Raw genomic sequence first — 24,393 nt, forward strand, 5'->3', positions numbered from 1 at the left:
AAAGAAAGCACTTCATTGCAAGCTACGCGTTAAGCAAGGTGACAAATCACTTCCCTCTACCTACCCCGCTCTAGAAAAGTCAGTCATTAGTTCTCAAAATTCTGTCAAGCACAGTCAAATACAATATTAGCTAGTTGTACAAATGAACGTATCAGAGCTTTAAGCAGTCTGGGTTTGAAAGTATTGCTACAGAGAGGAGGATTCTGAAGGAAACGTTCAAACTTGGGAAAAAAATATCAGTTCGGAAGAGCACACCCTATAGCAACAGGAATTTGAGTTTCATTTCAGACATTGGCTGCTTTTCCTTAAATGTACATAAAATCTCTAACAAACAGAAGAGCAGGATGTGTGTTCATAACTCAGACCAGCTGTTATTGTTTGGTTTTTTTCCCATTTCCCAGTGTGAATGAAAGCATTTCGTACATGAAATATGGCCTTTCTTTCAGCATTTACCCTAACCTTACTGACAGGCTGGTTTTGTTCAGATCAAGGGAAAATTAAAGCATATAACTTTAGAGTCTTTCATGCGTTATTTTTTTTTTATTCCTTCCAATACGTATACCTAGTGAGCCCACTACTACAATTAAAAATGCAGTATCTATTGCATGATAGAAATTTTATAATTCTAACAAAGGATTGATTCGGCAGAAAACAGAGAAATACATATAGAGAATAACTGATTGGCACACAAATACCAAAACACTGACTAAGGTATGACCAGCTTTTGGCACAGATTTGACGCCTGTTTATTCAAGAACTTTCTGCCTTTCAGAAATATATTTGCCCTCATTTTAAAGCAAGTGGCAAATGTGCACACATACGCATGTGACTACGGAAGAAGATGGGGGGGATGAGACCTCAGCTGCAGGAACCATTTTGTGTGGGATCCTGAGTACCATGTGCATCTCTGATTACACAGCCCAATAAAATCTATCTAAAGGCACAAAGCATTCACCTGGCTCGGCTCCGAGGGGCAGCAGGGCTGCACCCTATGGGAAGGCAGGTCAGAACAGATGCAGGGCGATGCAGGGAGGAGCAAAGCATAAATACACAGGGGCACACAAATGATGACGGGAGAGCTTTAAGAGTCATCGGGAAGTGAGAGACGCACAGCACTAACTCCACGTGGAAAAGGTTCTGTAAACCTTCAAAATTCAATTCAGATTCAGTTCAGACCTTAGATACGGAGATATTTCAAAATGACACCTGCGAAACGCAGCGACACAATTAGGAAGGGAAGTATACAGTCCCGGAATTTTTACTTGGAAGATAAAATGCTTCAGGAAAAACAAACACGAATCCTCTCCCTTAAGACTTCCTGCACGAGACTGACATGTAAAACAGCCATTGCCACATAAGCACCTACTAAATCCTAAATACTACATGCTAAATCCTGCATATATGCTGAACTTCACGTATTATAAATGGAGCTTCTGTGTATTTTGTAAAATAACAAATGCCGTGTTCAAGCCTTTTCCTCAGAAATGGGCATACGTTGCTTTCAGCGGGATGGAAAGCAGCAGGTTGTCAAGAGGAAGCAAAAAAGAGAGCTGAAAAATAGAAGCTGAGATTCAGCTCAGTCTCAGTCTGCATCTTGTCATCATGAGGGCTGTGCTCAGCCACTGTGCGGAGATGCACAAGGGAATGGAGAAGTTTGGAAGGAAGGGTTAACAAAATGAAAAACTTTGGAAGGAAAATTTAATTCTGCCTGCCAGGGAAAAGAGGTTAAAAAGGGAAAACAGTTAAAAGGATAGAGAAAAACTGAGGCTTTAGGGGTGGGCAGAAGAGGAAGAGAAACATTTTAAAATTGATGCCAAATTAAAATGAGACACAAGCCTAATTTTTGCCTATAAACCAGAAGAATAATTCATCAGAATAACTCTGTATCACTGTACTCTGACATGGCCACTTCCCACACCCTTTCACCACACACTCTTTAAGGCAAATTAGCCAGGCCAGGCTAATGAGCCGCTCTGCAGGTCAGTGCCAAAGACAGGAGCGGCACAGGAAAAGCAACTGCTGATGAAACTAAGCGTGGAGCCAGTGATGAGATATGATGCAACACATTTATTAGACCACGTTTACAACAGAAATGGGAAATCATCTGTTGTTACCAGTATCACCTTTCAGATGACTGCACAGTGGGTGCCCAAAGGAACAAACGTGCTACCGTTCATTTTATTTAGTACTGACGCCCTGCTCAGTGTTGCTGTGGCTCACTTGCTGCAGAATGCTAACAAAAGCCTTCTTTTAGGAAGACTTACAGCTGGCACTGGAAGGCCTGAAGTGGCAGCTGCGGAACCGTTCCGTTACAGATGGGGAAGCTAAGGTGACCTGACACAGGAGTTTGTGTGATATTATACTATAGTCTATCGTGCTTCCACCTTGGTTTGGACTTCCCAAGCCTTTGGCAGTGGCTGCTGCAATCCCTGCCCCTACAGGATGCACAGCTTCCACTTGCTGTTCAATTTTTTTCAGTGAAAACTGGGTCAGTGTCTTCTCATCCTCTTCAGAAGGCCCTTTCTTCCCCACAGTGGCATTTGAGGGCTGGGTTGCAGCAGTAAAAGATCAGAGCTCACTCCAGTTCACCTCCTGGGGCTCTGCTCTGGCAGATTGCCACTATTGGCGTTATTGATTTTAAACTGTGCGGTTGCTGCCGGCTATCCTTGTTTATTTAACTTCCTTCTCTTTCGCACTATAGACTCTGGGACCTACCACGTATGACAGAGTCCATCCTCTTCTTCAGCCATGCAGAAGGCCTCTAGTGTTACGGCTGTATTCAGTCATGTGTGCGAGGAAGGCAATCAAGGAGAGCTGTCTATCCATGACACTGACTTCTCCACCAGCTCTCCATTTCCCACAGTGGGGTTTTTTGCAGTGATTTTAGGAATGTATCTGGGTTGTATTAGATGAGGTATTTACACTGCACTTACCCCACTTGAGCCTACATACGCTTCCACCCTGTTTTACTCATTGTTGCTGTCCAACTATTGATTATTGATCCATACATAAACCTGGGATCCACAAAAGGTATAGACACTTTAAGCTTCTCTAAATTCTTTCATCAACTCAGAATTAGAATGCGTGTAAGTATTTATTCTTTCCCATCCCCTGAAATCTTACACTGCGTGTTGCTTTGCCTACAGTAAAGTGCAATCAAAGCAGGGCTGTGAGTAGTTGTTTTGTTCTCTCACCAGTCTATTTACACTGTGGTAGAAGTATTGTGAAGCACATTAGTAATTACACACCAAGAAACATCTCACACCTCAGAAATCATCCTGTGGCACAATACAGGAGAACTACCTCTGTGTAGCAATGCATTAACTCCAAGTTTGCCTGGCACAGATGTTAAGACGCAATGATATAAATTTGCTGGCTTGGAGAAGGTACTAAGGAAACAGGACAAGTGAAAGCAAGGCTCAGTATTCACCGAGACTGAACTTTATTGAAACTAGAGATTTTAAATGTTTCTACATCTATATTTGCTTTTTTACTGCTATTTTTTTTCACCTGCAGCCCCATGTGGCTGTGACACATTAATAAACAAGGTCACCGAGTCCCCTGTAAATGCAAGCATACACAGCCTAGAAAGAACGGAGGTAAACAGGGAATAAAATGACACAAAATTCGAGGTATTGTTCCCCCGGGGTGGGCAGTACTTGTACCTTGGCAGATGCGTGAGGTGAAGCTCCCTGGTCCAACAGTAGGAGTGCCACTTTTTGATTATCGTAGTGTGCAGCTACATGCAGTGGTGTTAAACCGCTCTAAAAACACATGCAGAACAAACAAGTGCTGTTACAGACCCTCTCCAGGGACAACTTAAGAGTTTGGAAAACTAAATTAGATAAGGTGAAAAAACACATTTGTTATTCATTCCTGTATCCAGAGTATTTGATAACTTTAGAATCAAAAAATAAAATGGAGATTTGAAAATCCTTACTCAGCTGTGAAAGCCCTTTTCACTTTTCCCAGGGAAGATGAACAGAGAAGCACGTTATCTATGCTGCCCCCAGGACAGAGCAGGTAAGGAATTTTGACCCTGAGGTCACACCCTCGGCAATGTTTTCCTTTTACTGCAGTGGATAAATAAACTGTCCCCTGGATATGTAAAAATCCAAGCTGGGCTGCTTTAAAAAGCTTGAGGTCCTACTAGGCTTTGCCCCCTGTCACGAGACCTGGGGGAGCAGAGCCAGCTGCCTGAATGCTCTTAAGGACTGCAAATAGTCTGGGCAGGAAGCTGGGAGAATGGTTTGTCTCCATTCCCCTACATGGGTGCAGAGAAGACATAATTCTGTTAACAATTAATGACAATAAAAGTCACTTTTGTCAAGAGTTTGCTGGCTCTTGGCAGCCTCAACAGGGACTGGAATCCGTCCCAGTTAAACCCAGGCTGTGGATACTAGCGTGATGGTAAGTAGGTAGAAGGCTATTATTACAATATTATGTGCATTTAGATTATTTGCTGTGCAAGTGGCAGTGGCTTCTTTTGTCCTACCTTTCCAGAAGCATCAGGAGATGCATTCTTCTGAAGCAGGAGGTTGGCTACCTCAAGTTTCCCGTATTTTGCAGCCACATGTAGAGGAGTAAATCCTTTCTGTAAGAGAAAGCAGTTATATAGCAGCCTTATTGCACCCTTTTTCAGGGTAAGGTTTGTCTCCGATCTACAAGGATACTGCTGTTCCCATCCTTTCCCTTACGCAGCCCTGAGTACAGGCAGCAAGCCTGCAGATTCCCAACTGCCCTTGCAGGTCTGGTGGCCCTCCCTTGCGAGGCAAAGCCCTATCTACATTTAAACAACTGTAAAAAGGGAAGAGCCGGTTCCTTTCTTCGCACCACCAAAGACCCAAGGATAAGGCTGGGTAACGGTTTATTAACCCCCGCCAGGAATTTCTGCCCTGCATTCCTTTCATTCCAAGAAAACGCTTGTCTGATCACTGGGATATGTTACACATCAGGCTCTGAGGCAAAAGCATAAAGCTTTGTACCCTTTTATGTATGGGTATGTGAAATGCAGTAAAATGTAGCTTGTTTTTGTATTATTTGTATGGGCAGATGATTCCTGCAGCATTTAATTCGCAAGGAGCACTTGATACAGCTGTATTTTACAATACGAGCTCTTGTTTTTGCAACTCCCTTACCTTGGTAATGATAGATAAAGATGCACCATGATCCAAAAGAACAGAAGCTACATCTTCATGTCCCTCTCGAGCAGAGAGATGCAGGGGCGTATAGCCAGACGTCGTAGCTGCATTTGGAGATGCTCCTTGCTGTAGCAGCTGCTGCACTATATCTGCTTTTCCCAGCCGAGCAGAAATGTGCAGCGGCGTTTGGTCATCCTAAACATAAAGGAAACACAACAGACCCACCTAAGAAAACTAAGGCTCATATTTTGACAGGAAATACTTGCTCAGATTCTATCACTTCTCAAAATTGCAGACGAGTGTTAATTCTACTGAGGTTTTACCTAGTGGCTATTGCACGCGGGCTTGCTCTTTTGTCATATAATAAAGATACCTTGTGATTTGTTGATGCATCACAAAATATTCCAGACAGGTACATAATCCATAACAGTAAACAAATGGATCGATTTTCTTAATCTGGATTTGCCTCGCTTTGCTTTGCCACTAAGGCGCATTGAGTCTCCTGTTGAATTTGAGACTTTAAAATGCAGTGACTGCAGGGATCTATCGCTCACATCTTGGGCTTGTTTAGGATTCCCAGCAACATTTAACAACTCGGTTGTCTGGGATGACCTGAGGTACTTTGCCTACTATTGCCTAGTAACTTGCATTAAGTATCATACTTTGTGCTTTTTACTGGTGAACAATTTGTTTGGTAGTTCGCAGATAACTTTATGGTGGATGTAATTGAAAATAAAGCGTGGTGGTGATGAGATTCACTGTTGTTTCCTCACTACTATTCAGAACACGATAATCTTAACAGTTTTAAATACAGGGGTGGCCCTGTCACGAGTCTCATTATTTATTTTCCTTCAATGAAAATATTGTGGTTGGTTGTGACCTTGTACTGAGTGTCTAATAGATGATTTTTTTCTTATTCATGATTTGTTTTTCTATTTTTGTCCTTCCCATTCTCAGCTGTACAATCTTTGGATTAAGCACACTATCACAACAGTATGGTTAACAAAGCCTGTGGCTTCATTTTTTCCCCGTTCCTCATAAATCTATTCAAACAACTTTCTCTCCCCATTTTTCCCTACTGAATTTCCTCCCTTTTGAGCACTAAGACCCCACGTTCTGCAGCAGAGTAGTTCTGGGCTGTTCTCTGCTAGGGAGACTTCTGCCCATGCCCATCCTACAACAGTGATTTTACACCTTTGGGATTTAGGATGAGAGAGTGTCAGGATGTGAATTCTGCTCCTTTGCAGGGAAATTCTCCCCTGACTGGTGGAGAGCCTGTGTGGTTCTTAAACTTTTCCAGCTTGGGCTTGTTTCCCACAAATTCCTCTTGGCTTATGTTAGCACTGATGTATAATCTATTGCTTGACTTTGGTTGTTATTTATGATAACAAATTGATTACAGGCAACGGCAGTTTGCACAAATTAAATTATTTCATTGTGTGAAATTACTTAGAAAATATTTTCATGACTGTGGTTCTGAGCACGAGCTGTTCACTTTCAAGGCTGTCTTTGGAGATATGATTTACAGAGCACATGATTCACTTCTGTTGTCAGTCTGCTTGCAGATATGAAGCGTATCTGCTATAAATATTTAGTCAGAGTTCTCTATAAGTATATAGTCTTACTAGTATCTTTATTTGTGAGCCAATTCACAGATGATAATTTCACAATGAAAAATAGATGTCTTTGAAATGGTATTAATTTAATTGCTATTTGAAAAAAAAAAAGAAGCTTTTCCTGGTTTTACCTATTAAGACTGCTATTTATTGCACCCATTTATCTCGTTCCCCTGTCTGCTTCCTGGAACTCTTTTATTTCCTTACTTTATATGTTTCTTCAGTGGTCCTTGACCATTTCTTTTTCCTCCCCTCTTACCTTCCTCAATTCCAGTTATATCTGGAGGGTCTGTTCCTTCTTTCCAGCCCTATGCTACATCCCCTTACTACGCCTCCGTACTTTAGGAAGGCTTCTTTAGAAGTATAACTATTTTTGAATGCATACAGCCTGATGCTTTAGGAACATGACAGGAGACACCAGGAGCCTGGGGTTTACAGTTTTGCAGAAATAAAAGTAGATTTGAGGCATTCCTCACCTCCTTGCTTCCAAACCCAAAACAAAACTTTTCAAACACACAATAACTTATATTAGAAGTTGACCAAAAAAGGTCATGGTCTCAACTTGACACCTCCTGCCTTCTCTCTTTCATACAGATCACTGACTCATGACTACAGTACGAGAGCACGTTACAAAATATCAGCGGTCATTATGCCGAGGCCCTTGGCTTCATCTCCATTTCTCTTCCTGAAAGACACATGCGAGATGAACGTCGTTCCTTGCTTTGTTAAAGATAGGTAATCTAGGGTTATTATACTCAGACCATCATCTTACCTTAGCTTTAGCCTCCACCTGGGCTCCGTTTTGTACCAGGTACCGAACGACCTCCGTTTGGCCAGCTCTGGCAGCCATGTGCAGCGCCGTTTCTCCTCTCTAGCACGCAGCAGCAAAACCAAAATATCATTAAAAACACACGGCAGGAAAAACAAACCCTAACGTATTTCATAAATATAAAAATACTTGTGACAGAAAAATCTCCACTGGAATATTTTGTAGTGGTTGTCTGTGAACAAGATGGGAGATTGACAGTATTTGACCTCTTAGCTGTATGCTACAAAGCAGTTTATTTCGGAGTCAGTTTGCCAACACAATAGTGCCTTTGTCACTAATCTTTTGCTGAGAAGAGACAGTGCAATTTTTGTATTTACTAGCATTTTACTAACAGTGTTAAAAATGACGTCCATTTAAATAGAGCCTAATTTAGAGAAACAAAAAATTTATTTCAAATTTTGTATATTCAGAGACACATACATTTGGCTTTCTTCCTGGTATGCCCTATGCACCACTATCATTTGTTATTGGACAAGGACTGAGATGAGTGAACAAAAGGAAAAAAAAAATAAATTAATGAGTACATTAATCTGAGGCTTTATGGACTTAATGAAAGACAAATCCAAGGAAACCAGAATAAATTCAGTAGGGAAATCGCTTTCTAAATTTTTGGACATTAATATGGCTATAGGTACAAACAGCTGCTAATTTCCCAACAGTGTTGCATTTTCATATAATCTAATAGAATTAACAGATGAAATTTTTAACAAAAGATTGTCTTCTAACTACACCTGTGCAAAGCGAGATTTTGAGGCCAAACCATTAGAAAGAATCAACAGACTTCTGTTTCCCTCCCATTTCCCGACTTGTAAAATTAATCTAACAATGACTTTGGTTTTTACACATGCCCGGGGAGCCTTGGGGCACCCAGTGCACATCCAGTAGAAAAAGCACACTTGTATGGACACAGGCAATATGTCCCGACAATCTGCCGCAATCTGTTGATAACAGCAGAACTCTCCTTAAATGGTAGGCCCCTGGGGTCCTGGGAAAACAGTGCTCGACAGTCAAGTACACATCCCAAAAATTACGTATGAAAAGTTACAGTATGCTCTCATCGTTTTCCTCAGAAAATAAAAAGAACAGAGTCTGCTTTACGGTCAGCCTCTTTTGAGGGTTCCTCAACCCATCAAGCATCTCCCAAGTAGGAGTCTGGAGGCTGCACTTTCCCGTGACTCCAGGAGGAGCCACGACTGCTATGGAGGTGGCACCAGAAGTAGGCTCTTCACAGCCGTGCTGCTCCCAGGTGGTATAATGTGCTCACAGTCCTGCCAGGCTGAAAGGAAACCTGTTACTCACCACGTTGGTAGTGTTGGGTGATGCTCCGTGATGCATTAGCTGTGATACAATATTTACATGTCCCATGAAGGCAGCAACATGGATTGGAGTTAGGCCCGACTGAAAATCAAACCAAGATCAAACTTAGATACCTACTTCTGCACTCCTTTACAAGAACGCCACGGGGAAAAAAATGTTATTCTAAAGTAAGTAAACCCAAGTGCTTGCTATTCTGAGAGGATTTTATCTTCTCAAAAAAAAAAAATACACATGCTTTAACTAAAGGGCACACAGAATTGGAAACAGCTATGAGTCATTGGCAAACATAAAAACATTCTAGGAATTCAGTAATTCTTCATCAACTATAGCTAAACAAGATTTCTTCCTTAAATTTTTTTCTAAATATAATTTTGGACCACAGGAAAAAACAAACAAACAAACAAAAAAAAACCCCAACAAACCAAAACCAAGGGTAGAAACATTGCTGGTAGAAAGATAAAAGACTTTCTGGAATAGTCAGCTAATGCAAAAAAGATGCAGTGTCCATTGTCCCCACCAAATCCAGTTGCTTTTGGATGAACAAAAAGGTCTATTGAACTTGGTGGTGATCTCCATCCTCAGCGTTTCTCCAGGAGAAGGGGAATTCAGAACTGTGTCATCCAGCCAGAGAGGCACAAACACAAATGACACGGCCTAAAGAGAATTCCCCCTTCCCTCAGGACCTTGTAGCACAAATGCTGTCACAAATCTGCACCGCTGCCCTTATCCAAGATACAAAAGGCCAACCAGAGAGAAGGAGAGGGAGGGAGAAGGGGAAAGGAAAAAGGGAGCAGTCATGTAGCAGGGCATGACCTCCAGGATTTTGCTTTAGAAATCCAATCAATAGTTAATATTTCTCCACATAGAATTACCCTAAAGCCTCTTCACAGCTGCTCCTGCACAGCTGCACCTACAGTCAGCCAGAGGCTGCAGGGGGGGGTTTGCTACCAAGAGAAGGAGAAAGCTCGGTGGATTCTGGAAGTCCCCTGATTTAGGCAGCTTCCCCATAGATTGACACGTGTCTCGGGAGTGTAAAGGTGAGGAAAACACACTTTCCCTCCTTTCTCCTGCAGAACAGCAAGCGTGAGCAGGGAGGCAGAATAACTGGTTGAGTATGTTATTTCTTTGCCCTGTTTCACATAATTTAGTAAATGCTTTTAAAATAACAGACTGTGGGAAACAAGATGCCTGTGTGTCATCTTTGACCATGAACACTAACTCATACTGCAGAGATTCAAACCTGCAGCTGAAAAAACCCGTGTAGAATCTACAGATGGAGGCATAGGATCTATTTGGAAAACAGAATTTACCACAGAAAAAGGTAATAGGCGTCACCTTTAATAAACAGTTTCTATGCGACAATGACTATTTGTGCCATTTGGCACTGTTCCCTCTTGTTGCATTTGCATCACAACTCACAACCAACACTTGTTTGCTCTCAGATTTCTTTGGGGGAGAAACACCTTGAAGCTTTATGGCCAATTTGTTTTGATGGCCAGGTGTAAACTTTCCTTCTGACTAGAGAAATAGCAGCTTAGGTATGGGTGCTGAGTACCAACTCCTACTTCTGCCCGGAACGCTTGCTACCATACAGCCAGCCAGTGAAAGAGGAGGGCAGGAAAGTTGGAGTCCTGCAGTGAAGAACCATGACGAATCTCAACAAACGCAGTCAAATGTGGGTTGAGATCATGTGAGATCATGGTGAGGCAGCACCAGGAAATAAAGGAAGAGCCCTTGCTTTTGCAAAGGTTTTGCTTGAAAAAGGGAACAGCTCAGGCTGTTAACCTGCTTCACACACACGAGAGTGTAGTTAAGTGTTGCTGTTGCTTTTATTGTCTTAATTCTTTGAATTTAAAAGGGATAAAATTGAGGAGATAGTTTTTCTACTTACACATTGACTTGATTAATATAGAGGATGGGCATTGCATTTGTTTAAGGTTCTCTTTTTCTCATTCGTTTACTAATGTCACTTCAAAGTAGACTCTGAAAACTGCATCTACAACCCCAGAATCACAGAATTGTCTAGGCTGGAAAAGACCTTGAAGATCACCCAGTCCAACCATCAACCCAACACTGACCGTTCCCAACTCCCCCAGATCCCTCAGCGCCGGCTCAGCCCGACTCTTCAACCCCCCCAGGGATGGGGACTCCCCCCTGCCCTGGGCAGCCCATTCCAACACCCAACAGCCCCTTCTGCACAGAAATCCTTCCTCAGAGCCAGCCTGACCCTGCCCTGGTGCAACTTGAGGCCATTCCCTCTTGTTCTATTGTTTATTGTTTGGTTAAAGAGACTCATCCCCCCTCTCTGCCCCCTCCTGGCAGGGAGTTGCAGAGGGCCAGGAGGTCTCCCCTCAGCCTCCTCTTCTCCAGAATAAACCCCCCAGTTCCCCCAGCCGCTCCCCAGCAGACCTGTGCTCCAGACCCTGCCCCAGCTCCGTTGCCCTTCTCTGGCCACGCTCGAGTCACTCAATGGCCTTTTTGGGGTGAGGGGCCCAAAACTGAACCCCCTCAGCGAGGGGCAGCCTCCCCAGTGCCGAGCCCAGGGCTCAGATCCCTTCCCTGTCCCTGCTGACCACACTGTGGTGTTTAAAAATTAGTCTGGAGATACAAGAGCTGTAGCAACGTCAGGGCCCGTTCTCTCTCAGGAAAGCCAGGAGGGAAGCTGTATGGTTTGCTACTGGATAATTAGAACAAAACCCCCACACATCAAATGAAACTGCATTTTGGAGAGATGAACTGCTCCCCGTTGTTCCTTGTTTAATCAATGGAATTGTTTATCACTTTCAAACCTGGCTTCTTCCACAGTGGTCACACATCCAGATATGTGACCTTTCCTCCTAATTTAGGAGAACATACGTTTACACAGACAACTCACATTTTCCATAGGTACTTAATTATCTTTAATTTGTGCCAATAACTGGATGCAGACTATCTCATGCTGATTGAAGCACAGCATATCGATTTCTGTCCAGCTGATTAGTGATGACCTGTGATGGTGGGTGAATATAACTTCCATGTGGAAAGGCAAAACAAAGTCTGAATTAAATCACCTTTCAAAACCGAACTTGAGTGAAGCATAGTCTTCACCTTCATCTCCATAACAGGGTGAATTTCACCTTCAGCACATTAAATTACAGGCAAAAAATGGCAGAAGTGATGGATCTTTCTTAAATTTTAATCTGTTACGTTTCACTTGTTATTCCCACTGTATTTCCAAAGTGTATAAATTGTTTTATTATTTGATAATACCTAGTTGAAAATAATTGTTGATTTGATCGATCCATGCTCTTTCAGAAATACTCAAACATTAAGTGATATAGTTACAATGAGTTCTGTAGGAAAAACAAAGACAAATGTGAAAAGACCGTTTCCTACCTCAGTCACAGCTTGAATCGATGCACCGTGCTTCAAAAGAAGTTCCATTACTTTTATTCTGTTCTTCTTGCAGGCAATGTGAAGAGGTGTGAAACCATTCTGTAAATTAAATGAACATTTTGATACAGCATATGTCATTAAAAAGTAGGATTGGGCATGGAATTCACACAAAACATTCCCCTGTTTTAACAGAACACCTCCCAGATTTGTTTTGGCTTCGCTGAATTTTTCATGTAAAAGAGTAAAAAAAAACTTCTAAAAAGAAAAAGACGTATTTCATATGGCCAGTTTTAATTAAGAAATATATTGCCTACTCCAAAAATTCTCATTTCACCTAAAACTGTCAAACCCGTTATTTTTGCTTAGCATATTCACTGTTAACTGGGTGTGGGGGGGGTGTTGGTGGTTTTTAGGGGGGGTGGGATGGCTTTTTTGATAGGTTTTCTATTGACTTTTCAGAACTGTTGGTAAAAAAAAGCACTTTACCTTTACAAGTTTTGCCATTTGGATATTCTAAACTACTCTTACTACATTTAAAAAAAATAAAATTATTATCTGCCAGTTTACTGTAATTACAATTAATTTGTCCCATCCTTTAAAAATATATGTGTGCAGCAGAGTGAACATTTAAAACTACCGTCTTATTTAGTGTGAGACGGTACAACAGAAAACAAGTAAAGCAGGAAAATAAGCTGTCCAGAGCATCCACAACTGATACCGTAGCATTAGTGCACTGAATGCTGATGCTGCTCTGTGTATTCATCAAAAAAGCCTTTGCAGAACAATTCTGAAAACAGCTGACAGAACTGATCACTCGGATCTGATGAAAACTGGCTGTTTTACCTGCCATATAGTAAAGAATATCATATGGGTTTGTGATGTGAGGTCAGTGCAATTGTCTGTTCCGGTTAAGTATGAGCAGCTCTCAACTCTTCCCTTAGTGGTGGACAATGTCCAGGGTAAGCTCAGATGTGTTTCAGGGAAGGGTGAGCTCAAGCTCCAGATACTGCACTTAGGCTCCTTCTACTTAATCATGCTGAGTAGGGATCAGGGAACACTAAAAGATTTAGGGGAAAAGGAAATTTGTGGCTAGGTTACCAGATCAATGAGAGGCCACTGCCAGCAACTCTTGACAAGCTAAACCTGAAGACAATTTGATTATTTCTGAAGGCAAAAATAAATATTACAGGCCTACAAGCCTCGTCACTTGCTGGTTACAGTGAACAAACCCCATATATCATAACACTTTGACCCAAGACACCTGAAGACAGGTTGATCTGACACAAAAACCAGAGGGACTAAGAGAAAGAAATCTATGGAGCCTGTGCTGTTTTCAAGAGAGACAATCCCACCTGGCTTGTGAGGGTTTCAGGAGTCAGATAATATTTCAGGAATTGAATGAGTTAATAGCATCAGGCTGTGAAACCAACAGTCAACCCAATTAACATCAGAACGTAAATTTATTGGGAACAGTTATTGAAGAGCAAATCACAATTCATTTTAAAAACAACAAATTGCGAGTATAATTTTGAACACAATGCATTAATGCGTTCAGTTTGTATGCACTCTAATTACACCAACAGATTTTGTTGCTGAAGTTGTTTTTAAAGTAGAAAGGCGTATGACTCCATTGACATAATTATAAAATACCACAAATATTCGTTATGTCACTTATTCCTACTTTATACAGCTTCACATCTTTGAGGGCCAATAAAAATTCTCTCAGTTTTAAACGTTACTATTTTCTCTTTACAAACATTTAGAAAATGAGAATTCTCTCCATACCAAAAATCTACAGCAGCTTCATCTCTTCAGAATCACAACAATCTACCAGGAGGCAAAAATTGCTCTAGATACACTAATTCATAAATCACTGTTGACCGTCTGTAGGCAAAGGTCTACTCTGACTGCATGCTACAACACTTTAAACCTCGAGCATCCTCTTTTGGTCTGGAGCAATACAACATATCCTCCCTGTCAACCATCAGCAGGCAGAAAATAACTCTCGAATAAGTCTCACTGCAACTTTGGAAGAATGTTTAGCTGTGAATAGTAACCCGCTGTGTACTCACCAGTGCTTTGGCATTAGGATTAGCTTTCTTGTCCAAGAGAACCTTGGCGACTTTGTAGTGGCCACAGTGGGCGGCGACATGCAGTGCGGTCAGATAGTCATTAGTGACGTCATCGACAGGCACGTTGTGCTGAATCAGAAGCTGAACACAGTTGAGATGATCTCCTTGTGTTGCCATGTGCAACGGAGACAAACCGTTCTGCGGACAAAAAGACCCAACACTGATGGGTTATGGGGTGCTCAGGGAAATGAAATTCCCCTGTGTGTTGTCCTTAGAGCATTTGTTGTATGATGAATTTTACAAGCTCAGAGAGCGCCCAAAATAAACTTAACATGTTCAGTGTAACAATGAAGGTTCTTACTCTAGCAAATGCCACGTGGAATTTAGAGTTTGGATAGAGTTTGTAGGCAGCTTTACATTAAAAAAAGTCATATCCTACCAGCAATGCTCTAAACATAGCTTATATCAGCCAGCACAGCTCAGATAAATCGCTTGAGTTAGATGAGTTATGTGAAGAACAGCAATTTGTGACTTTTAATACCCTAACCAGGAGGTTTGCTGGTTTTAAAAGCTGCATTAAAGTCATCACTCTCATGTAGCCTGTATATAGCAGGCATGAGAGAGCAGGTCAGAGCATCACAGTAATCACTGCAACCTTCCCTCATCCCTCCACACCACATCACACACCTGTGGAGTCCATTCTTCTCAGCCAACATCGGTACAACAACAAAAATTCCAAGTGCAACCGGCTAAAAAAAAATATCTGAATGAGACCACCATGATGTGACCTGCTAGTGGCAGTGGTAAAGCTCTATTTCATCAGGGAAACGCCTGGGAGAAATCCATGTTTAGGAACAAAACCTGTCCCAAAAATTGTTTCTTGCGCTGCTTACAATAGTTAATCAACAAGCTGCCAACATATATTACATTTCCAGAGTGAAAACACAAGAGGAATAATTCTCAGAACTTTAAAGGACTGACCCTATTTCATGATGACAGACTAAAAAATATGCAAGAGGTCTTGTTAGCAGAGCTATGTGAGCTCCTTAGATAAACCCCAACACACCTTCTTCCATTTGTATTATTATATTTTTTTTTTAATTTGGTCCTTCTGATGCCAAAGTTAGATTCAAATGCAGGAGTTATTCCGGTAAGATGTAATAGTATGGAATCTCTAAATGACTGACACTACACTACATTTGCCATCATGAAGAAACTGAAACTTTTGCTCACAGATGTAGTGCCCTCATGTGACGGCTGTTAGCAAAGTAGCACCGTAAAACCAGCAGAGATCTCAGGCCTCAAACAACTGATTTCTTCTTTCTCCTCCTTTCCCATGGCCGTATCACAACAGTAACGACAAACATTCAAAATAAAGGTGGAGATACACAGTGAGATAATTTTAAAAAGTGACATGGAAGAAGGAAGGTGAAAGCAAACAGGCTAATGCTGTCAGAATTTCTGGACACAGTTATATATTTCAAGTAAGATTATCTCATGGGCATCTCACCTGTGATATATGTTGGCTCATTTAAGCCTCTCTCTCATTCTCAAAGGCTACTACAGCAATTATCTGCATGGGAGCTTGATACTACTAATGTGTTTTAAATGTTTTCAGTCTTCTAGTGTAGTTAAACAATAGAATAAAAAAAAGATTAGTTTCCCCTCAGTCACCAAGTCCTCCTGATAACAGTTTATAACTGATGATGCTTTTTAAGCGACAGTAAAAAATCATGACACTTTATATACTGTTCTGTTCCATTTTTATAAGAAAGATCCTTCAGGTGAAAAGCATCATTGTTCACAAGAAGTCAATAAACCACATTTATTAATGAAGAAAGCATCTGAGATGATGACATGAGACTCCCTTATAGGACAGACAGGTATGAAAGAGGCTGTGATTGATGGAAAAGCAGGGAAGAAGCAGAGCTGTCACACATCAATTTGGGAACATCAGCAAGATCCTTGACAAAAATCTGTCACAGATGAGAGAAGTGCAGCAAGTAGCCCGACTTAGCACAAAAGAGCAAAGAGGCAAGACTGGATGCTAAAGAAGTTGCTGAAGTCAGTTAGTTAGTATTTCAGTCCCTTTGTCTTCGCACTTTTAACATAAAAATACCACAGAGACAACAATGTTCTCCTGTCCCATATCCATGTTGTGAGAGACAATCAGCAATGATCATAAGAAATTATTTGGTACTTCAAGATGTAGCCGCTATATAAACACTGTTATATTACTTGTTTTATGAAGACTGCTGAGAAAATATTAAAAGCTGAAGAAGTTCAAGATTATGGTCACATGATACCTTAAAAAAAAGCCAAAATGAACCAAAAAAATCAGGAGAGGACCACAGAGATGAAATAGCGTATCAAATGCTGGACTGGGCGAACAAAATTATCGGTGCTACATAGCTTATTTTGTATTTGGGTTAAAGAACTTTAAATCACGGAAAGTGACATTCATTCTGGGGCAGAAAAAAAGAAAAAAAGAAGAAAACGAAGAGCCAAGCAAGTCTGGAAAAACAGTAATTAGAAAAAGATGGGACACTGATATGCAGAGTTGTCATTTCTCACACAGAAAATCATTGGCATACTCAGGATTAGAATCTGGTTTTCCTTTTGCTTGTAGAAAACCCCAGATAATCCATTAGGTCATTGCCTCCCCTGAAAATAAATCTAAGGTTATTCCAGGGTGAAAAAGGGTCAGCTCTACACTAAACAACCTCCAGCAGGAAACAGCTACCAAACTGCAGTCTCCTGCAAGAGTTTTATATAACATGAGAAAACTTTGTGAAGTTCAAAATGTTTCAAAGATGTGCCCTATTTCCAATAATATATGACTTAATTTGAAGAGAATGGAGCCACTTATTTTTGCAGAGGACGGTATTGTAGTTTAGTGCCAAAGGAATGGATTCATATATGTCATTCAGAGGTACTGCTAGTTCTTAGCTTAAGCTTCTGAAAACAGCAGAATTAACACATCAGAGGGAAACTCAGGAAGCTCTGCACTGTCTTCTGTTAACTTTTTAACACATAACACAGTTTTCCATCTTTCAGAGAGAAGGCTCCCATTTTGCTGAAGGTGTTTATATAAGCTTCTGCAGGTCAACGTCCAAAGCGAGTCTTTCAGCCTTGGGCTATTATTTCAGAACCACCGTGCCATGTTTTCATCTGCCTGATTTTGGCTAGCGAACTCTGGGCCAGGCTGTGTGAATCTCTTCAGGAAGAGGAACAAATTCAAACCTCACAGGCCTTGAACAGCAGGTTAAGATTAGGGATAACACCCAAGAATAAAAAATCTGTGCAACAAAGAAATGTAGTTCCTTAGGAGAGCTTCTCAGTTGTGATGGTGGAAACCAAAACAATAGGGTTTATTTTTTGTTGTTTGTTTTTTTTTTTTTTCTTTAAGTAATTAACTGAGGTACCAGAGAGTGTCGAAGAACCTTACTCCCTGGAGTATGAGCTCTAGCCTCCAAGAGTGGCAGCAGTGTGGAGACATGCCCTGTGAGGCTCCTAAGACAGCCCCTTGCTGTCTCCCCCTGCTCGTGAAGTTTGCAAGTCAGGGCTGTGGGAGTCCATGGAAACTCCACATGCAGAGGATGGGTGGATTCTGTCTGTCAGATTACCCATGACAGCACTTGCCAGTGACTCACTGAGCAGAGGAAAGCTGGTGCCAACAACCTCCCCAAACAAATGCTAAATATATTCTAGTAAGGGGGGGAAAAAAAAAAAAAAAGCACAAAGAAGAGGGAGGAGAAAAGCAGAATATAGAAGGGAGCTGAGACAGAATAGGACAGGATGACAGAAGAGAGAAAAGAAATAATAGAAGGAAACAAGAAATGTTGTTGAAAATATATTGCTTACAGACTGAGAGAAAAAAAAAAAAAAAAAAAGTAGTGTAAGGTTATCTTGGGAAAGAACCTCAACAAACTGCACAACCCAAATGTCAACCCTGAATGGGAAAGTCGCGGATTGTTGTGGTGCTACAAAGCAGGCTGCTGCACTGAGATTTAAAATCAGCAGTAACAGCACAGCAGAGACCCCCACCAGAAGAGTTCTGGCAAGTGCACACTTACAGTGCCAACCCTCGGGTCTAAAGCAATCTGTGCATGCTTGGCACAGGTGAGTTGAAATCCCCAGGAAGAATTTTGCATGATAAACTGCAGAGAGATAGAAAGCGGAGAAAGTAGTAATCGGGCTAAATCCTAAGGAAACACGAGCTGTCTCTGCAAAGGCATTGCTCTATTTTTATCTCTTATCTCTACTCTAGCCTTAGGGTAATTTGGTGCAAGCTGAAGATATATTGTAATCACCATGAATTTATTTATTCCAGGACAGATATAGAGATTTCCAACTACTGAAATTCTGAGGGATAGGGTTACCATACATGTCTTTTTGGTTGGCACAGAAACCTTTTCTTGTGTCTCTCCATTTAAAACATTTTTACATATTCAGACGTGTGCTACATACGGCATTCACTTTGGAGATCTCCCACACAGTTACTTTAAATAGCTACGAAATAAGAAAGTTATTGTCAACCCTTTAAATATATGAGACATGCAGCATTACATTTAAAAAAAAAAAAAAGTACAAGGATTATCCCAGCAGAAAACAGTACCAGTTACCTTGGTTTTGGAAAGAATAGGGGCACCACGATCCAGCAGCATTTCTACAACCTGTTCATGGCCACTTCTTGCTCCACAGTGGAGGGGGGTCAACCCATCCTGTGGGGGGACACAGGCATTACAGTCAATTAGCTTCAGACACGCTAAAATCTTGTGCACTTTTATAAAGACCTACGATGTCCTAAGAAACCAATTAATTCCCGCAGGATGCTGCTCTTCCACAACCGAACAGCTGAACCTGTTTATCCAAACGGACAGAGTACATTTTGACTCTGATTTTCTAAATGTGTAAATAATCATACCAAGCTGGTGCTCATGCAGTGGGCTACTGCCAGGCCCTCACTGTAGATGCAGTAAAGTGGGAAATACAAGCACAAGAAAAAGATGAGATTGCATTTCAGGTATTTTTTGCCGGCATGCCTTTGAGAAAACCGGGTCTTTCATTTGTCAGTATGTATTAAAGTCAACGGATAGCCCTTTTGTCCAAGAGGAAAAAAAAACAAAACTCTTTCCTACTTAAACTTTTTTTATTACACTGATTTTGACGGGTGTATCCAGATGAGAAAACCCTCTTAATCTCAGGTGATAAAAGTATGTTGGATTAAATTCTGTCTCTTGTCACGTAGAACATACTTGTATGACTTCCAGACAGATGTCTGGTCTTAGAGTTAGGCACTGTTCTTTTAGAATAGTTTACTTAGTTACCATCATATTAGATACACATTCCCTAAACAAGACGAAGACTTTTTATCATTAACAGAGTTATTCCAAACCGATTTGATGATTCTTTGGCCCATGCCCTGTTTACAATGCTCAAGTAACCTGCTGTACACAAGTGCTATGATGAAAGATAGTGCCTGTGACTTGAGTAACTGTGAGTAAAATCCCATGGAGTTTTTCAGTGCTGTATGACACAGTGCTTGTTACAAACAGTAATGTCACAGTTTCAAGAAAAAGAAGGAAGAAAAATTAAGGGTTTCAGAATTAGTAAGAGCAGACATTTGTTACAAGCAAAACAAATATGCAGGAGATACTGTCACCCTGAAACAATATTGTATTTTCACTAAATATGTCAAAAGAGAAGCTTTATAAGAAAGGTTGAAACTAATGAAGAAGAAAGATAAATATTTATTAGTTTTCCAAACACAAGTCATAAAGGGACCTTCTTCCAGTGTCTTCTGGCAGTCTTAAAACCACATATGTTTGATTGCCTAAAATATGCATGTCACATCATTTTTATAAAAAGGATTATCCAAAATTCCTTCTCACACATCCTGTGCTCACTAATTCATGCACATGCACTCCCTCCCTGTCTGTCTCTGTATCGTAGCAAGCACTATTAAGACACCTCCTTAGACGTATTTTCTATGCATAATTACAATATTATTTTTTGATAATTCCTAAACCATTACACTCTACTAGAACATCAGTTGAAGGCCTGCAAAATGTAGAGGGCAGCCAGGGACAGAGACACAGTGATTCAGAGCTCCTTACACTCTCCTGCTTCTACTTTCTTGCCCTTTCCTAATAAGCCTATGAAAGCCAGGAGACAGAAATTGTTGTGACTAACTTTTTCTGCTAGTCTCATTTAAAACTTTCATGGTTCTCACTGTGCACATTCTTCCACTTAAAGTAAAGCATATGATCTTGATGTAGAAGCGGCAAAGATATTGGTTTAGATTTAACTTGATCAAGACTCAGGAAGTAATCTGTTTATGCAAAATGAACACAGTTTGGACCACTGTGATCTTACTGGCATCTCTGGACCTGATGTTATTGTCATTTCTGCTTCCTCCTGTTATTTCAGCCCATGAAGAACAGGGAAGGGCACACTACCTGTGATACTACACAAAGTAAAGATGTCTTGCTCAAAACATGTAAGTAAAGACAAAGAGAAAAGACATCAAACCCCACAAACGGTACATTTATCAGCTAAATTGAAATTGTTTTGCTGTAGTTTCACGAGTGTTTAAAAGAGGTAATGCATACTTGGCATACCAGTGGTTTCCAGACGCAAGGGCATATCAAGTACTGAGCAGAACGCAAACAACTAACATAAAAATATTGTCCACACAAAAAAAAAACCATTCATGGGAAAGAAAATAAAAACCAGCAGGGCTAGGTAAATAGTGACCTACAGGCAGGAGCTAAAGATCACTTACATTAGATTGTTGGGTTTGGGGTTTTTTTATGTCCTAATAATTATCATATTCTCCAGGCACATCAAAGAAAGATACTGAAGGAGATCAGGCACAAAACTGTAAATTAGGGAACATTTCCTAGGTTTTATGCCCCCTCCCTCTCATTTCACCCACATACCATTGGCAGTACATGCCAAGCTCACAGAGAATGAGACACATCTGATCGTCTTCATGCGTGAGACTAGACCCTTAAGACCAACTTCAGTGCTCCCTAGAGCACAGTGCCCCCACCCTCTGCCTCTCTGCCCTCCAGCTTAGGCCTACAGGTGACAGGGTCTCTGTGGCAGAGGGGCGGGGGGGCAGGCAGTCGCGCTTGGCCAGCCAGGGCTCACTGCAGTCCACCCGGCAGTCACCACTCCAGGTGCGGCACATGGCACCACACAACACCGCAGTGCAAGGTGGGTGCTTGCCGGCACAGCCGACCTACAGCTATTGCTAAGATGACATCAGGACTCCTACTCCAAAGCACAAATACACTTGAAGACAGCTCATTTAGCTGCAGATTTTTAAAAAAAAATTTTTTTTTGCATTCCGGAAAGACACTGTTCATCTGACTTGGTTAATTGCTATATGGCACTAAAAGCATGTAAAGAAATGTGCAGAGGCAATCTGAAACACAGATCACAGAAAGAATTTGTCTTAAAAAAGAGAATCTGAGATTAAAAGAGACTGCTTTGCACGCAGCAAGGCTTCACTGGTTTTGTCAGGAGATTTTCTAGTTGCTTATTTACTGTTCATAGAGACCATACTATGTGAAGCATAAAATATATTATGTGTATTAGGAAGCAAACTTGCCTTAATATGATAGTCTGCAATGGCTCAGGAAAACCATTACAAACTATTACGACAATAATCTGCAGATTAAGGACTCTCTAAGTATGTGCTGACATGATAAATCATATCAGCTCTATTATCTATCCCTCCAGAGAGCCTGAGAGCAGCTCCAGCAAAGCCAGGGGGACGACAGGAGTTCTGCTTAGGCACAAGCTTTCCATAAGCATTGCACACCCATCTCTGGGGCTGCTGCTCTTTCTTTAGCTTTTATTTCAAACACACCCCCCCCAAATAAATGAGCTCTAAGCGTGGTTTCAGGTCCCTGTTGAGGCTCAGAGGCCTGTGTAGCTCCCTGATCTTGTTACACACGGTCACAACTAGCTTGAGGTTAGCAGGTAACGGTGCAGGCAGTTGAGCCTCCCTGCTGCAGTGTGTATTCCTGCCACTGCGTGTGGCTCTGCGGGACCCCTGAGCAGCACAGGTGAGCACAGACCAGCCTCCCCGTGCTCCCCAGATACCCCTCACCCAGGGTTTCCCTCACATAATGGGATCCTCTGGGCTGCACCCCAAATCCATGGGTAGCCTTGGTATCACAATTCACATCAGTGAGCATCAGCTTCTAACCCAGTCTATGAGCGATGAGATCAAGCACAACACACAGCAAGACCTTTACTGTGATGCAAATATTCAGCAAGAGCTTGTCAGACTTTGAGTCAAGTCCCCGAGCCTGCCCATGGCCTTGGCAGGAGTGTGACAGACACTCCGCTCTCCTGAGCCAGAGGTAGGAGGCATCTTCTCCAGGGGAGCAAGTACCGCTGCCTCCAGGGCTGGAGCTTCACCCCAGCAGGGCTCTGCATCTCACGGTCCCTCCGTGCTCTAAATCTCCTGAATTCTTCACTTCACTGACGCTACTGCAAACTGCCCCCTTCATGCAATAGGGCAACAAATGAGGTTTGCTCTTCCTACACGTGCAAAATGCACTTCAAGTGCCAAGACAGCATTATTCTTGTAGATATTTTATATCTTAATACATTGTGGCTTTCCCGAAGCAGCTTATGTATGATCTGATGCATTTTAAAAGAGCATATCCCACATGTTTTCATGTAGATATGAGTGCCGGCCTGTTATTTAGCTGCAAAATCTGTAGCATGAAGATTATAAACACTCTTAATCCAGGCTAAAACTTGCTTGCTGCCTGCTTCAGACACAAATTCACTTTGGCATATACAATATTAGACAGCCAAAGCAAATTAAGCTAATTTAATCAACCTCTCTAATTAAACTTTATTTTTTAAAGTCTTTTCTGGAAGACAGTGAAAACATAATTAGGGCAACATTCAGTAAACATGTTACATGAGGCATTAATAGGTCTTTTCTTTGAGTGTTAGTTAAAAACCTGAATGATATAAGCTGCCCTGGATGGACAAAAGCAGCACATAGCTCTTGAGGAGCACCCTTAAAAATTCCGTATGAAGCCCCAAGTACCAGCTGCTAGACATCTCACACAAAAAAGGGACAGAAAGAAGACAAAGAGCTGGTTAAAATAAACAATGTGACATAAGTGTGAACTAAAATTAAAAAAAAAATAAATGGCTGAGCCTCAAAATAGTTGTAAAATCATTTCTGGAAATAATCTCATATGCCACATGTAATCTCAACTCTTAACTACAGTTCCCAGGTGTGCAGCAATATTTATGGTGCTCATCAAATCCTTGTCCTGATGAATATAGAGAAACTGGGAGCCCACGGATGACTTTTATAATAATTTAAACAGGATAAGGATTTAGCCCTTCAGGTTAACCTTTTTTTTGCGATACTTCATCACTGCAGTTTCCAGGACCATCTGCCAGCAGCAAATGCAAATGCTCATGGAAATGACTAAGGAAAAGAAATCATTACACCGAATTATTTAATACTCAGGAAAGGCCTTATGTGAATTTGTCTATAAAATGAGTATGTTTGTGAAAAATAAAAATAGACATTATGTAGAGCATATTTCCAGTACCCCATACAGGAACAGAACACAAAATGATAGCTGAATAGCTAAATTTGTCCCATCTAAGAGTCAGAGTAGCAAATCCTGGCCCTATTACTGTTTGGTCAGTGACACAATATCTTCTGCATGCTCATTTAAAGGTGAATTACAGACCTGATCCAGGAGAAACAAAAGCCTTGGAATGTCTAGCTCTGAGCAAAACAAACAAGCAATTTTCAAGAATTTTTGTCCTTTCACATGGGTACAGAACTTTAGCCATTCACCATTAAGGAGGTATTTGGTGCTCCATGACCAACACTTGCATTAAATAATATTATGATGTCCAAGACATGAACTATTTTAACCAAGCAAAAAAAAAAAAAAATTCTGCTAATCTCTTATCCACAAAAATTCTGCTCATCTCTTTAAAACCTCTTTAAAAAAATAAAGAAAAAGAGAGGTCTCACA

At 41.2% G+C, this 24,393-nt stretch overlaps 1 protein-coding gene across 24 annotated transcripts in view; it reads right to left on the reverse strand.

Annotated features, from left to right (window-relative positions):
• Positions 1–24,393, reverse strand: part of ANK3 (ankyrin 3) — a 308,020-nt gene that overhangs the window by 97,373 nt on the left and 186,254 nt on the right. For all 24 annotated transcript variants that reach the window (XM_026851817.1, XM_026851825.1, XM_026851824.1 and 21 more), the window contains 8 exons: positions 18,976–19,074; positions 14,351–14,548; positions 12,279–12,377; positions 8,886–8,984; positions 7,530–7,628; positions 5,139–5,336; positions 4,496–4,594; positions 3,666–3,764 (listed from right to left, as the gene is read on the reverse strand). In XM_026851817.1, coding sequence (XP_026707618.1) covers positions 3,666–3,764; positions 4,496–4,594; positions 5,139–5,336; positions 7,530–7,628; positions 8,886–8,984; positions 12,279–12,377; positions 14,351–14,548; positions 18,976–19,074 — 990 coding nt within the window. The remainder of the gene's footprint in view (positions 1–3,665; positions 3,765–4,495; positions 4,595–5,138; positions 5,337–7,529; positions 7,629–8,885; positions 8,985–12,278; positions 12,378–14,350; positions 14,549–18,975; positions 19,075–24,393) is intronic.

This window comes from Athene cunicularia, assembly GCF_003259725.1.
Source record: "Athene cunicularia isolate RWA chromosome 6 unlocalized genomic scaffold, athCun1 chr6_part2, whole genome shotgun sequence".
NCBI classification, from domain to species: Eukaryota; Metazoa; Chordata; class Aves; order Strigiformes; family Strigidae; genus Athene; species Athene cunicularia.